The sequence below is a fragment of the Somniosus microcephalus genome, chromosome 15 (genome assembly GCF_052327205.1).
Source record: "Somniosus microcephalus isolate GS21.2 chromosome 15, FLI_Smic_1.0, whole genome shotgun sequence".
NCBI classification, from domain to species: domain Eukaryota; kingdom Metazoa; phylum Chordata; class Chondrichthyes; order Squaliformes; family Somniosidae; genus Somniosus; species Somniosus microcephalus.
Genome location: NC_141001.1, coordinates 59,212,793 through 59,227,940, shown reverse-complemented (window position 1 = coordinate 59,227,940; position 15,148 = coordinate 59,212,793). Strand labels below are relative to the sequence as shown.

At 42.2% G+C, this 15,148-nt stretch overlaps 1 protein-coding gene across 12 annotated transcripts in view; it reads right to left on the bottom strand.

Annotated features, from left to right (window-relative positions):
* Positions 1-15,148, bottom strand: part of plekha7b (pleckstrin homology domain containing A7b) — a 652,966-nt gene that overhangs the window by 42,763 nt on the left and 595,055 nt on the right. For all 12 annotated transcript variants that reach the window (XM_086007862.1, XM_086007863.1, XM_086007864.1 and 9 more), the window contains 5 exons: positions 8,479-8,699; positions 6,755-6,946; positions 4,796-4,913; positions 2,792-2,862; positions 1,338-1,535 (listed from right to left, as the gene is read on the bottom strand). In XM_086007862.1, the coding sequence (XP_085863988.1) occupies positions 1,338-1,535; positions 2,792-2,862; positions 4,796-4,913; positions 6,755-6,946; positions 8,479-8,699 (800 nt within the window). The remainder of the gene's footprint in view (positions 1-1,337; positions 1,536-2,791; positions 2,863-4,795; positions 4,914-6,754; positions 6,947-8,478; positions 8,700-15,148) is intronic.

Here is a 15,148-nt window from a genome sequence, read left to right as displayed (position 1 = left end):
ATGCAATAAACTGGTAACAGAAATCACTGCCATTTAGCTGTTTGACTTAAGGATGAGTTAAAGTGACTTAATTTTTGAAATATTAGGTCCAAAAGGAAACAGGTAGACAGAATAAGGATCTGAAATGGGTTGCAAGTACTGCATTACTAGACTAGCACCATATTGCATAGCTACACAAACACAGTGAGGCCTGGTGATACACAAAAGACAAGGGATCCTGTTAGATGTTACTGACAAGTAAGTAGAGGTCTTAATAATGAAAGCATGAGAAATGGGTGACAGATTGCCAACAGTTGGGTAACTTGTGCATTGATTCAGATATAAAGGATTTGCATGGAAAAATCAAAAGGTACAGTGCAGAATACAATTGGTAGTACTACTGCAGCGTCTAATACTGCACTCTAGGTTAACTGCAAATGAGTGGTTTAATTGCACATGGTTAGTGATGGAGAGGGATCACCATTCACTTACAAGATTTATTTCCTAGAGAAGCAACATATTGATTGTACTGGCTGCAGCATTGTTGTTTAATGCCCTTCAGCAATCAGTACAAAAACATTGAGCCTTATCAGCAACTTCAGTTGAAAATCCAATTTCATCAATGGCAAGAAACCTGACTATCAATTATTACTGATCTATTTGTTTAATCCACATCCATTGACAACTGGGATTATTTAAAGTACTTTCTAATTCCAAGAATCAAAAAAAGCATTTTAGTTGAAATTTTTCAGACAATAATACTCAACAATAGTAAAACACCAATACAAGTTTCCTAATTCAATTTAAATAGTTTTTTTTTTACAAGTACAAAATGACAACATTTGGCATCTTCAAATTCTAGAAATGGTTTTCAAAAATAATTTCATTTTCCTGTTTAATAAAAAAATTGTACTAGTCATAAAACTGCTGCAGAAGGTTCTGAGAGGCTCAAGCTGCTCCACGCATGAAATGGTTAACGATGTGGGTTAGGCTGAAAGCACGTTCCATTAACATAACAGCTTTTCTCCAGTGGACCATTATTCCAAATCCAAAACCATCTAATAACTCTCAAACTCTGCTCAAACCGCACAGTCCTCATACCGACTTACCTGCAGTTACACCAGATAACCTTTCCACATTATTTGAAAGCTGATAAAAATGAGCAGCTACTCGTTTTGTTAATTCTGCTAAAATTGCTAATAATTTTCATGATCCTTTCAGATTATATCTAACAGAATATTCATATCATCAGTCCCATTATTTAAATGGATCCTTCTTCAGGCAGAAATACATATCCTATTTATCTCAGATATTGCATTCCTTATTTGCTACTATTTTTTTTGGAGGAGCTAACGTACTGAGCCAACATCAGCAGAGAATGGTCGGGAAGTAGTTCGGGACGAAGTGGCATGCCGTTCTCCAAGACTAAGCGTTCTCTTTCGCTCGCGGACCAAAGCCTTTTGATGCCTCTTCATACGTTCCAATTGCTCCTCCGCACTCATTCTACCTCTTTGGTGTTCTCCATAAAGACGCTCCAAGGCACTCTTTGGCCTTTCCTGCAGCAACAACAGCATAGGGAAAGAGGGACGAGAAGTTATTTTTACAGGCCATTTACACAAACAAGATTTTTCACAATTACATTTTGCATTATTATATTTAAAATGTGTGAAATGTTTTAGTGGATTAAGCCACTTTGTAGCACTTTAAATTAACCCATTTTGGTTGATGTTACTTGTTTTTCCTCAGCCAAGTCAATAATGATACAGGTAGAAGCCAAAGAGCAGGACATTCACCCTCTTGCATGGCCCAGGGAGGAAAAAATGAACAAGGTACATTATTTTTTTTATCTTTCAAGAAATATATTGACCCAAAACTATGTAAAGTAGTTGGAAGGAATTTATCTTTTACATCATAACTTGTTCTATTAATTCACTTAAATGGTAAAAGGAAATCAGTTCCTAGAAATCTTTAAGGATCAGAATCAGAAACCAAATACGAATAGAATGCAGTTGTTTTCCCCAAATTCCCTAAAGTGAGCTCAGCTGCACTGAGCTGGTGACACTGGCTTCCGTCTTCCCATATTCCTTCTTCCATAATAACAACAGAAAACGCTGGAAAAACTCAGCAGGCCAGGCAACATCCGTGGAGAGAGAAATAGAGTCAACGTTTCGGGTCAAAACCCTTCTACAGAACTGAGAGAAAAGGCATAAGCATTTCTTCCATAGGTGGTGAAGTGGAACCGCATAATACAGAGTGCAGTGGGAACAGAGATGTAGCTATTTGATTTTATTTAAGGAGGAGGCCTTCAACTTGGAATAAGTTCCTCAATGCACAGGTAATTTTTTTTACATTTCTAGTGAAAATAAGGAGGTCTCATTGGGAACAGACCATATTGATTTAATATAGAATGAATATGTTTTCAGAACTGTTATCAGTGGGTATGTTTAACGCATTAGACCCAATACGTTACAGGAAAAAATGTACCTCAGCCAATATTCTTTATTGTGGTGCAACACATTTCTTGTGTAATGCTCGTAATTCATCATCTGAAAGTCCTCTCACTACTACCACCATCTGAGATTTCTCTGCAATCAACAGTACCTCACCCTAGTGTTAAACAAAATGTTTTCTCCAGATACATCCCAAGATTGGGAGAACAAAATCTATAATTGTACTGCTGTGCGCTTCAAGTGTACCGTGTATGAAAACTGCACATGCCCATCATTGCAATTTAAAGGAAAATCAGTTTACTGTATAAGGGAGAATTCAAGTGTGAGTCAAATAAGAAACATAGATTTAAAAATGGTTTTACCTTAGAGCTAGTTTCATTTTTTTTCCGCCTAAGTGTGACGTAAGACGCTATGGTCGACGACTGCTGCAGCCCTGAAAACATTAGAAAGGAAATTAGTTTTTCTGAAAAGAACTTTCTCTTATAATAACTAAGAGAAAGGAGTAAATACCAAGCAGTACTTGTACAAGTGTGCAGGGCATTATTCTACCAACATGTTGCACCGGTGCTAACAATTTGGCTTTAGTGCAGATTTAATGGTTCAGAGGCAAAGAATCTGTCTATAAGCCATACAGATCAAGAAACACCTAGATTCAATTGCCAGTCTCTGGTGAGTTAGCTGATCTCAGCTGGACTACTGGTAGAGGTACTACAATTAGCAACTCCCAAGTTTAGCAAGCTGAAAATTGGCCAGGGTTACCAGTCCTGATACAACGACACCTGCTGGATACCCAAGGTATGTGGACTCATTGAAACTTATAACATTCTAACTGGACTAGACAGACTAGATGCAGGAAGGATGTTCCCGATGGCCGGGGAGTCCAGAACCAGGGGTCACAGTCTAAGGATAAGGGGTAAGCCATTTAGGACAGAGATGCGGAGGAATTTCTTCACCCAGAGAGTGGTGAACCTGTGGAATTCTCTACCACAGAGGGCAGTGGAGGCCAATTCATTAAATATATTCAAGAAGGAGTTAGATATATTTCTGAGGGTCAAGGGATATGGGGAGAAGGCATGGACAGGGGACTGAATTTGGATGATCAGCCATGATCTCATTGAATGGCGGAGCAGGGTCGAGGGGCCGAATGGCCTACTCCTATCTTCTATGTCTATGTCTATGAGGTGAGGACAAGATTGGGCTCAGTTGTAGTGTCCTCAACAGTTGGGTATTCTGCCGACACTCAGTGCCATCAGTGTCAAAGCTCACAGGTGAATAACGACCACTTGGGCGAGGTAGCTGTGGTCAACTTCAACCTGTGGAATCAAACGTTAATGAGACAGTCCAAAGCTTTAGGAGAGGAGGAGAGGTACAGAAATTGAAGCAGTAATCTGGAGCAAGAACAAACACTTTGAAAAAGAATGCGGGTGTATTTCCACTGTTCCAGGGGCAGGGAATTCCCAATCAGAAATTGGGCCATCAGAATGTATAGTGTGCACAAGCTGCAGCATTTTCAATACTCGAGTTGAAATAGCCTTCAATGTTATAGATCAGAAATTCATGCACCTAATTTGTAATCAAAGTCTTGCATATAGCACCTATTTCCCATAAGCATCCCGCTTACCTCCTGTCACACTTTAGGTATCATACTTCAGACATGACATTCTGACTCACCATAAGCACCACCACGGAGATCTGCTCGTGACTCCTGCTGAATTATTTTCCAGTGAAATTCTTTCCATTGGTCCCCTAGGACCTGCCAGGCATTGTTGTGATGGCAAATTGATAACCTACATCTGCCAATGGCACTGTGAACCCATATGCTAGGAACTACGATTGTGATATGGGCTGATTTTACTGTCTCCTTTTCTCTCTGGAGAAGCTCTTGGTCTCTGCTGTGTACCTCACTGTAGCATGAATGTCGGTGCAGATCTGCAACCCATTATTTGTTGGTGCTCTACCCCACTATCACAACTTTTCATGTCTTTTGAAACAGTTCTTCCCCAATAGCTCAACTGGTTATGGCAGTAACTAGCTGAGCAACAGAAAACAGGAAAGTCCCAGGTCTGATCTCCAGTCTGTGTAGAGGTAGCTGATCTCAGCCAATAAGTAGCAGGGTGCTACAACTAGCTTGAGCCCCTCCCCTTAGTTAGGATGGTGAAGTATACATATCTGAACATCTGATGTGGTCAAAATTGGGCTTGGCTGTGATTCCTTTCACTGTAGAATAGGCTGTCCACACTCGCTGTTTAGGCTCACACATGAAGAATGGGTTAGGCAATGGACCGTATCCTTCAGGAGTGGAGAAACACCAGCAGTAAAAGGAAACAAGAAACCTCTCTAGCACTTTACGATCTGTCCTAACCTACCTCTACCAGGCAGTGTCCGCAAGCCACCGTCAAGGCCCAAGGCTCCAGCTGTGGTCCTGCTGAGCCCGCTTCCCAGTGATATGAGTTCGGGTTCACTCATATAAGAACGTAGCTCTGCCTGGAACAAAGCAAAAAATATAACACTTAAGAATCCATCCATTGAACTCTCCCATAACCACTTTCAGTCCAAACAATTCATAAATAATATCAACAGTCAGCTGACAGATGATATCCAACTGATGGGCCTTTTTATCCACAATCTGCAATGCCATCTAATCAACCTGTAAAATTGGCGGGTCAGACCAAACCTTAAATACTGCGTGCAGTTCTGGTCGCTAAGCTGATCTCTAGTGTCAAAGATCCGACTATTGGAGGAAAGAGAGGAGAAACTTGGGATTTCAGCCTGGAAAGGAGGTACCCGAGAGGTGATCTTATGTACTCGATAGTTAAAGGAATGGAAAAAGATAAATCTGGAATATTACTTTAAATTAAGTTGTGGGAGTAATACAAGGGGACAGAGTCAAACTAGTAAATAGTAAATTTGGACAACTATCAGGAAACTCTTCTTCACAGAGAGAGTAATCAACATGTGAAATGACTTCCAGACAGAGCAGAGCAGGTGAAAAGCCAGAGTCATTCAAGAAGCAATTAAATGCTGTAATGGGAGGACTGCAGGGTCTTTCTGGATTGATGAATTTAGAAGGGCCAAATGGCCTTCCTCGTCCATACAAAAACAAAATACCGCGGATGCTGGAAATCTTAAATAAAAACAGAAAATGCTGGAAATACTCAGGAGGTGAGGCAGCACCTGTGGAGCGAGAAACAGAGTTAATGGGCTGGATTTTGCCAGCCCTGGGGAGGCGGGTTTGGAGGCGGGACTGCCGGGAAAATGGCAGAATCTGGGGGCGGGTGCCCATCCTGCACCCAACCCGCCTCCGTGCCATCTTCCCAAGAGGCGGGTCCCGTCTCCTGGAGGTAGTTAACAGGCAGTTAAGAGGATTATCCCCATTATTCCACCAGAGGCGGGGGCTTCCCGACGTCGGGAAACCCCACCAGGGTCACCGAGGTAAACAGTGGATCTGCGGGGGTCAGAGGGGTGCAAAAGTGTACTGTGGAGGTAAGTGATGGGAAGTGTGGAGAGGGAAGTGTGTGAGTTGAGTGGAAAGTGAGAGAGAATGTTTACTTACCTTTGTTTCTTCCTGCAGGCTTCAACCGTTGGGGATGCGGAGACTCTCGCATCTCACCAACAGAGATGACATTCTCCGATGCAACAGCCATCTAATTTCTGCTCACAAGAGGTTTGATGAGTCTTGAATACAAGAACTCATCAAACAACAGAGAATGTCAGTGTTTGACAGCTTCACAGAGCTGTCAAATGCTGACAATTCATCTGTCAAAAATTTTTGACAGATGAAACGTCATACACTGACGTTCTCTGTAACCTACTTCCCCTTAATTGGCCTGCTGGGTGGGCTTAATAAGATCAATCAAGGGAAAATAGCATGGGTTGGCCCTAAGTCAATGGAGGCAGGATTGAAATCCGACAAGCAGCAGTCGCGCCTCCAATGCGCCCCCATTGACGAAATCACCCCCAATGTTTCAGGTCAATGACGAAAATTCTGACGGAAGGTCATCGACCTGAAACATTAATGATGTTTCTCTCGCCACAGATGCTGCCTGATCTGCTGAGTATTTCCAGCATTTTCTGTTTTTCTTCCTCATCCATAATTACCTTGTGATCTGCAAAATTATACTTTGTTTAGACAAGTTAAATTTGATTTTGTACTGCTCTATATTTTTAAAATTCTGCCTTGTACAAGTACCCCGCAGTTGCAAAAAAAACAATTACCACAATGATTTGGTGTGAAAAAACTTCAATTTGTCTTCATTATATGCAGTCATATAATGCAAATGGCCATTTTCTTGGTAATGATAGAAAGTTATCCTTCATTTGCTTACCTTGTAATCTCCATTCATATACTGGCCGTATTCCCGGTCTCTCTTCCTTTCATCGGATTGGCGTTTCAGTCCCCGGACTGACGTGTGCCTGATAACTGTAGCATCTTTTGGAAGAGGTGGTACAGCTGGTGGCTGGTCATCAGGACTGTACATATGGGGGAGGGGTGGTCGAGGAGGAGCTTGATCCTCTAGCTACATGAGATTTTTAGTAAAATTAATAAGTTTAATAAAGAGACATTATTAAGCTGATGACAAATCTGTACAAGACATTGGTAAGGCCACAGTTGGAGTACTGATCACTGCACCATAAAGAATATTGCCCTTGAGAGATGTCAATATAGGGCAACCAAGATGATACCATATCTCAGGAATCTAAGTTATGTGGCAAGATTAGGCAGCTAGAAAAGTGAGTTAGAAATAATAATAGTTTTCAAAACTATAATGAATACAGCTAAAACTGATTGAGGCAAGTTGCAGGATTCAAAAATTAGGGGACAAAATTTAAAATTCAGGATTAAATAGGGAATTTAAGTAGTGTAAGTGAGGTGATGCATTTTGGCAGAAGAACAGAGAGAGGCAATATACACTTAATGGCACAGTTTTAAAGAGTGTGCAGGGACAGAGGGACCTGGGAGTTAATGTGCATAGGTCCCTGAAGATGGCAGGACATATTGAGAGAGTGGTTAGCAAAGCATATTGGATCTTGGGCTTCATAAATAGAGGTATTGAGTACAAAAGTAGAGAAAAGTTATGCTGAACCTTTATAAAGCGCTGGTTAGGCCACAACTGGAGTATTGCGTCCAGTTCTGGTCACCACACTTTGTGAAGGACCTTGAGAGGGTGCAGAGGAGATTTACCGGAATGGTTCCGGGGATGGGGGATCTTAGCTACAGGGACAGGTTGGAGAAGCTGGATTTGTTTCCATTAGAGCAAAGGATTTTGAGGGGTAATTTGATGGAGGTGTACAAGATTATGATGGGTTTGGATAGGATAGACGGGGAAAGGCTGTTCCCACTAAATGATGGTACAAGGACTAGGGAACACAGATTTAAGGTTTTGGGCAAGAGATACAGGGGGTACGTGAGGAAAAACTTTTTTACGCAGCGAATGGTGATGGCCTGGAATTCGCTGCCGATGGAAGTGTTGGAAGCGGAGACACTCAATGTTTTCAAGGGGAGACTGGATTAGCACTTGAAGGAAATAAACTTGCAGGGCTACGGGGATAGAGCAGGGGAATGGGACTGACTGGATTGCTCTAGAGAGAGCCGGCGCGGACTCGATGGGCTGAATGGCCTCCTTCTGTGCCGTTATGACTATGACTCTATAATGATACACAGGAATAAGTAGCCATGAAAGGCAATTGAAACAAACAGAATGGGTTCAGGGAACAACTAACTATGTATCCCTTGAGAAAGGAAGAATTGGGAGATGTGATGGGAAGGTGATGTTGAGATCTGGTTGGACTAATTGGCCTTTTCCTGTTCCCAAAACTTTAAAACTTAAGCAATTGATATACATGGGCATTAAGCCTGAGCAGAAAATCATGATTGGCAAGATTCATGCAGAAGCGTGACAGGGTTGCAGAATGCCAAATTTCCTGGTCTCTTCCCACTCAATTTCCATGTGTTGAAAAATTTTGCCTTCCGTTTTTAAGTGAAAATCTCAATTATTTCCTACTCAAAGAATGTTTATTCAAGCCTTGGCAAACTTATGGAGAGACTTACCACCTTTGGATGTTGTCTGACCTGAGGCAGAGGTTGAGGTTTGAACAGTGGCAGACTAACAGGCTGTTGCTGAGGTTGAAGTCTTGTTTCCACAGGCCCCAGAGGAGGCAGCACCGGACTGACTGGGGGACTCAGCTGAATAGTTTTCCTCTCTTGCATTGTGTGTATATTTAATACAGAAGGCACTGTTGAGGAAGGCACTGAAGGCACGGTTTTGCTCTCTACAAAAAATAAATGATTACATTCTTAGTCTGAATCAGGAAAGGGGCAACATTAATGCAAGGCTAGCTTTTGCTTTTATTTAGCAGTGTTAGTATTTGGGCCAGGTCCATAAAATTTTGAACAATAACTTGCATTTATATAGCACGTTTAACATAGTAAAACATCCCCAAGGTGCTACACAGGACCGTTATCAAACAAAATTTGACACCAAGCCATGTAAGGAGGTATTAGGACAGATGAAGAGGTAGGTTTTAAGGAGCATCTTGAAACATAGAAGATAGGGGCAGGAGTAGGCCATTTGGCCCCTCGAGCCTGCTCCGCCATTCAATGAGATCATGGCTGATCATCCAAATTCAGTACCCTGTCCCTGCCTTCTCCCCATATCCCTTGATCCCTTTAGCCTTAAGAAATATATCCAACTCCTTCTTGAATATATGTAATGAATTGGCCTCTACTGCCTTCTTTGGTAGAGAATTCCACAGGTTCACCACTCTCTGGGTGAAGAAATTCCTCCTCATTTCTGTCCTAAATGGCCTACCCCTTATCCTTAGACTGTGACCCCTGGTTCTGGACTCCCCGACCATCGGGAACATCCTTCCAGCATCTAGTCTGTCTAGTCCTGTTAGAATTTTATAAGTTTCGATGAGATCCCCTCTCATTCTTCTAAACTCCAGCGAGTACAAGCCCAATCGACCCAATCTCTCCTTGTACGTCATTCCTGCCATCGCTGCACTCCTTCCATGGCAAGAACATCCTTCCTCAGATAAGGTGACCAAAACTGCACACAATACTCAAGATGTGGTCTCACCAAGGCCCTGAACAACTGCAGCAAGACATCCTTGTTCCTGTACTCAAACCCTCTCGCTACAAAGGCCAACATACCATTTGCCTTCTTAACCGCCTGCTGCACCTGCATGCTTACTTTCAGCGACTGGTGCACAAGGACGCCCAGGTCTTGTTGCACTTCCCCTTCTCCCAATCTATTGTCATTCAGATAATACTCTGCCTTCCTGTTTTTGACACCAAAGTGGATAACCTCGCATTTATCCACGTTATATTGCATCTGCCATGCTTCTGCCCAATCACCCAACCTGTCCAAATCATACTGGAGTTTCTCGGTATACTCCCCACAGCACACACGCCCACCCAGCTTTGTGTCGTCTCCAAATTTGGAGATATTACATCTAGTTCCCTCATCCAGATCATTAATATATATTGTGAATAGCTGGGGTCTAAGGACCGATCCCTGCGGTACCCCACTAGTCACTGCCTGCCACTCGGAAAAAGAGCAGTTTATTCCAACTCTTTGCTTTCTGTCTGCCAACCTGTTCTCTATCCAAGTCAATACCTTGCCCCCAATCCCATGTGCCTTAATTTTACACGCTAATCTCTTATGCGGGACCTTATCGAAAGCCTTTTGAAAATCCAAATACACCACATCCACTGGTTCTCCCTTATCTATTTTACCAGTTACATCCTCAAAAAATTCCAGTAGATTAGTCAAGCACGATTTACCTTTTGTAAATCCATGTTGACTTTGTCCGATCCGGTCACTTTTTTCCAAGTACTCTGCTATTACATCCTTTATAATGGATTCTAGCATTTTCCCCACTACCGATGTCAGGCTTACCGGTCTGTAATTCCCCGTTTTCGCTCTACCACCTTTTTTGAACAGTGGGGTAACATTAGCTACCCGCCAATCCATGGGTACTGTTCCAGAGTCTTTCGAATTTTGGAAGATGACCAGCAATGCATCTACTATTTCTAGGGCCACTTCCTTAAGTACCCTAGGATGTAGATTATCAGGCCCTGGGGATTTATCGGCCTTCAATCCCGTCAATTTCCTTAACACCATTTCCCTGCAAATACTGATTTCATTCAGTTCCTCCCTCTCATTAAACCCTATGTTCCCTGACATCTTTGGGAGGTTATTTGTGTCCTCCTTTGTGAAAACAGAACCAAAGTATGTATTTAATTGGTCTGTCATTTCTTTGTTCCCCATTATAAATTCCCCTGATTCTCACTGCAAGGGACCTACGCTGGACTTCACCAATCTTTTTCTCTTCACATATCTATAAAAGCTTTTACAGTCAGTTTTTATGTTCCCTGAAAGCTTACTCTCATACTCTATTTTCCCCCTCTTAATTAATCCTTTGTCCTCCTTTGTTGAATCCTAAACTGCTCCCAATCCTCAGGTTTACTGCTTTTTCTGGCCAATTTATATGTCCTCTCCTTGGATCTTATGCTATCCCTAATTTCCCTTGTTAGCCACGGTTGAGTCACCTTTTTGTTTTATTTTTATGCTAAACTGGGATGAACAAATTCTGTAGTTCATCCATGCGATCTTTGAATGTTTGCCATTGCCCACCCACCGTCACCCCTTTGAGTGACATTCCCCAATCAATCTTACCCAACTCGCACCTCATACCATTGTAGTCTCCTTTATTTAAATTCAGGACCCTAGTCTCAGTCAACTATTTCACTCGCCATCTTAATGAAGAATTCTATCATATGATCGCTCTGACCCAAGGGGCCTCGCACAAGATTGCTAATTAATCCTTTCTCATTACATAATACCCAGTCTAAGATGGCTCGATCTCTAGTTGGTTCCTCAGCATATTGGTCCAGGAAACCATCCCGTATACACTCCAGGAATTCCGCCTCCACAGTATTGTTACTAATTTGGTTAGCCCAATCTATATGTAGATTAAAGTCACCCATAATAACTGCCGTGCCCTTATTGCACGCTTCTCTAATTTCCCGTTTAATGCCATCCGCAACCTCAGCATTACTGTTTGGAGGTCTATATACCACTCCTACTAATGTTTTCTGCCCCATGGTATTTCTCAGTTCTACCCATACAGATTACACATCATCAGAGCTAATATCCTTCCTTTCAATTGTGTTAATCCCCTCTTTAACCAGCAATGCTACCCCACCTCCTTTTCCTTTTTGCCTAGCTTTCCTGAATATTGAATACCCCTGGATGTTGACTTCTGAGCCTTGGTCACCCTGGAGCCATGTTTCCGTAATCCCAATCATATCATATTCGTTTACCTCTATTTGCGCAACTAATTCATCCTCCTTATTACGAATGCTCCTCGCATTAAGACACAAAGCCTTCAGGCTTGTTTTTTTTTTTTTTTTTTTAACGCTCTTAGATCTTTTAGAATTATTATTTACTTTGGCCATGTTTGATTTAAACCCTTGATTTCTCTGCCTGCCACTTTTGTTTTTCTCCTTCCTCTCTTTTGCTTTTATCCTCGTTTCCCTTTCCTCTGTCTCCCCGCTCAGGTTCCCAACCCCCTGCCATTTTAGTTTAAACCCTCCCCCAGAGCATTAGCAAACACTCCCCCTAAGACATCGGTCCCAGCCCTGCCCAGGTGGAAACCTTCCGTTTTGTACTGGTCCCACCTTCCCCAGAACCGGTTCCAATGTCCCAGGAATTTGAATCCCTCCCCCTTGCACCATTCCTCTAGCCACGTATTCATCTGAAATATCTTTCTATTTCTACTCTGACTAGCATGTGGCACTGGTAGCAATCCTGAGATTACTACCTTTGAGGTCCTATTTTTTTAATTTACCTCCTAACTCACTATATTCAGCTTTTAGGACCTCATCCCAGTTTTTACCTATATCGTTGGTACCTATATGCACCACGACAACTGGCTGTTCACCCTCCCCTTCCAAAATGTTCTGCAGCCGCTCTGAGACATCCTTGACCCTTGCACCAGGGAGGCAACACACCATCCTGGAGTCTCGTTTGCAGCCGCAGAAACGCCTATCTATTCCCCTTATAATAGAATCCCCTATTACTATAGCTCTCCCCCTCCTTTTCCTCCCGTCCTGTGTAGCAGAACCACCCCTGGTGCCAGGAAGTTGGCTGCTGCTGCCTTCCCCTGGTAAGCCACCCCCCCCCCCACCCATCAGTATCCAAAGCTGTTCAAGTATTACAGTTAAAAGTATATCTGTTTGAGAGGGGATATTCACAGGGGACCCCTGCAGTACCTGTCTGCGCCTACTACTCTGCCTGTTGGTCACCCATTCCCTTTCTGCCTGTGCCATCTTTACCTGCGGTGTGACCAACTGATTAAACGTGCTATTCATGACATCCTCAGCATCGCAAATGGTCCAGTATGTATCCAATTGCTGCTCCAGCACCGCAATGCGGTCTGTCAGAAGCTGCAGCTGGACACACTTCCTGCACACATGGTTGTCAGAGAGGAGGAGAGTGAGGTAGAGAGGCAGAAACGTTTAGGGAGGGAATTCCAGAGCTTAGGGCCTAGGCAGCTGAAGGGACGGCCCCAATGGTGGAGCGATTATAATTGGGGATGCACAAGAGGCAAAACGAGTGCAGAGATGTTGGAGGTTTGAGAGGCTGGAGTAGGTTACAGAGATAGGGAGGGGCGAGGCCATGGTGGGATTTGAATACAAAGATTAGAATTTTAAAATTGAGGCATTGTAGGTCAGCAAGCAAAGGGGTGAATACAATACATAAGCTGTCCTCCCCACTTTTAAGTGCCCACATTACAGTTTTTGGCTTGGTGGGTCACTTTGCTTGGAAATACACAAGAATAATTGGAGTGACTTGTCCATTGACTTTCTCTCCCTCTTGGATGATTGTTTTTCCATCTGGGAATGCACATATCCTCTGGTTCAGTACCTCAGTATGAAGTCAAGGTCAAGAGCAGGGGCTCACATGGAGAACATAGGCACAAGTCAATATCCTACTGCCCTAAAACTTGTAATTTTTAAATAGACGTGAGGAAAAGAGTTAGTCAACTATCATCAAAGTCAGCTTGGAGTAAGATGTACAGTCACTGCCCTCAATAGTTAGCAGTGTTAAATCTCCCACTTCAGGTTCAATTTTGAAGGGGATAAAATTCAGGTTCTACAAAAACTGGCATTTGAAGTTAACACTGCAATACAGTAAACATGGTTCTTCGGATAAGTAAAATTGCTCTTTAAATCTGCAAAATTGTTTGCATAAGAGAGACAGTTAAGAGTGGTCATTTTATGGGCTTGAACACCATGGATTGGTGATAGATGTTTTAGCTTCTCCTCACTGGACTACCAAGGTAGCAGATGATATTCCCCACATTCCATATGACCAACCAACTGACCAGAGATCGTCATCACAAAAGGGTGTTTTATTTCCTCTGTTTTTCCAAAGTCAAATACAATAAATTGGCATATAGCTTATCCTTCAAAAGGCTGCTCAAGATGATTCTTAAAACCCATTTCAAACTCAAATTAATGCAAACTGAATTAGCTCAGCTAATATTCACCAAACAGAGGAACTTGCTTCAATTTAGGTACATCAGATTTGAGCTGACTCTCACATAGTAAGTCTCCATTTAAAAATGTGTAACTGTCCTGCTACATTTTGGCACAATCCTGGGTGGGGAGTTAATTATGCTGCCAAACGTTGTACTAAATGACAGATTTCAGCAATGCTAAAGATCATAGGTAAAACTGGCTACCTTCTTGAGTTGCACTCTGCAACGTTAACATTTTGGTATTTCATTCCATGTTATAAATGACATAACATTGAACCATCAAAGCTTGAGTTAGTGAGTCTGCATACATCCTAATGGAGAACCAATGGTTACAGTAAGGATCACCAAGCCAACAGACCTACATTTCGGCTTTGTGACTTAACATGTTTACTTCCTGGGTAGGTGGGTTTTCTGTCTGTTTTTTTAACTTCAATGTGGTTGAATTTCTGATAAGACTTGTAAACAAGATTCTTTTCCCAGTAATGTTCAATGTAAAGTACAAGATGGTAAGTAAGAGACAAAAATAAAAAAAGGCTTTAAATACTGAGGACCCGAAATAAAAACTGAAAATGCTGGAAATAGCAAGTCTGCCAACAGTCTGAAAAAGGAAAGATAAGTTAATGTTTTGGGCACAGCCCTTTTGTCAGTACAAAGAGTCTGAGCTAAGATATTAAGGGAGCTGGGATCACATAGATGATGTTTAGCTGCTGATTGCAAGAGAGCTGGGATTACATGGGTGATGTTTAACTGTAAGGGGACTGTGGCTTTTTAAAACTGTGCAAAATCATGATGTTTCAAAAGCACAAATCTTAAACATGACTCATTTCCAAATCTTTCCCAAAATAAAACCAAAACATAATAATAAATGCCCATCACATCTCTCAAACGTTTTGAAGTATTTCACACAATAAATTACTTTGAAGTTCATTGCTTCTTTGAAGTGCAATTACATTACATGCAGGCAAGCAAGCCTGTAATCTATGCATAGCAAGATCCCATAAATAGCAACAATATGAATGACTCATGAATTTTTTTCAGAGGAATGTTGACCAGGACACTGGGAGAACTCTTGGCTTTTCTTCAAATAACACCCTGAGATTTTCAGGGGGTAATTTTGGGGATATAGGGATGCAATCTTGTTTCCTGCCTACAATGTTGTAGCCTGTCTC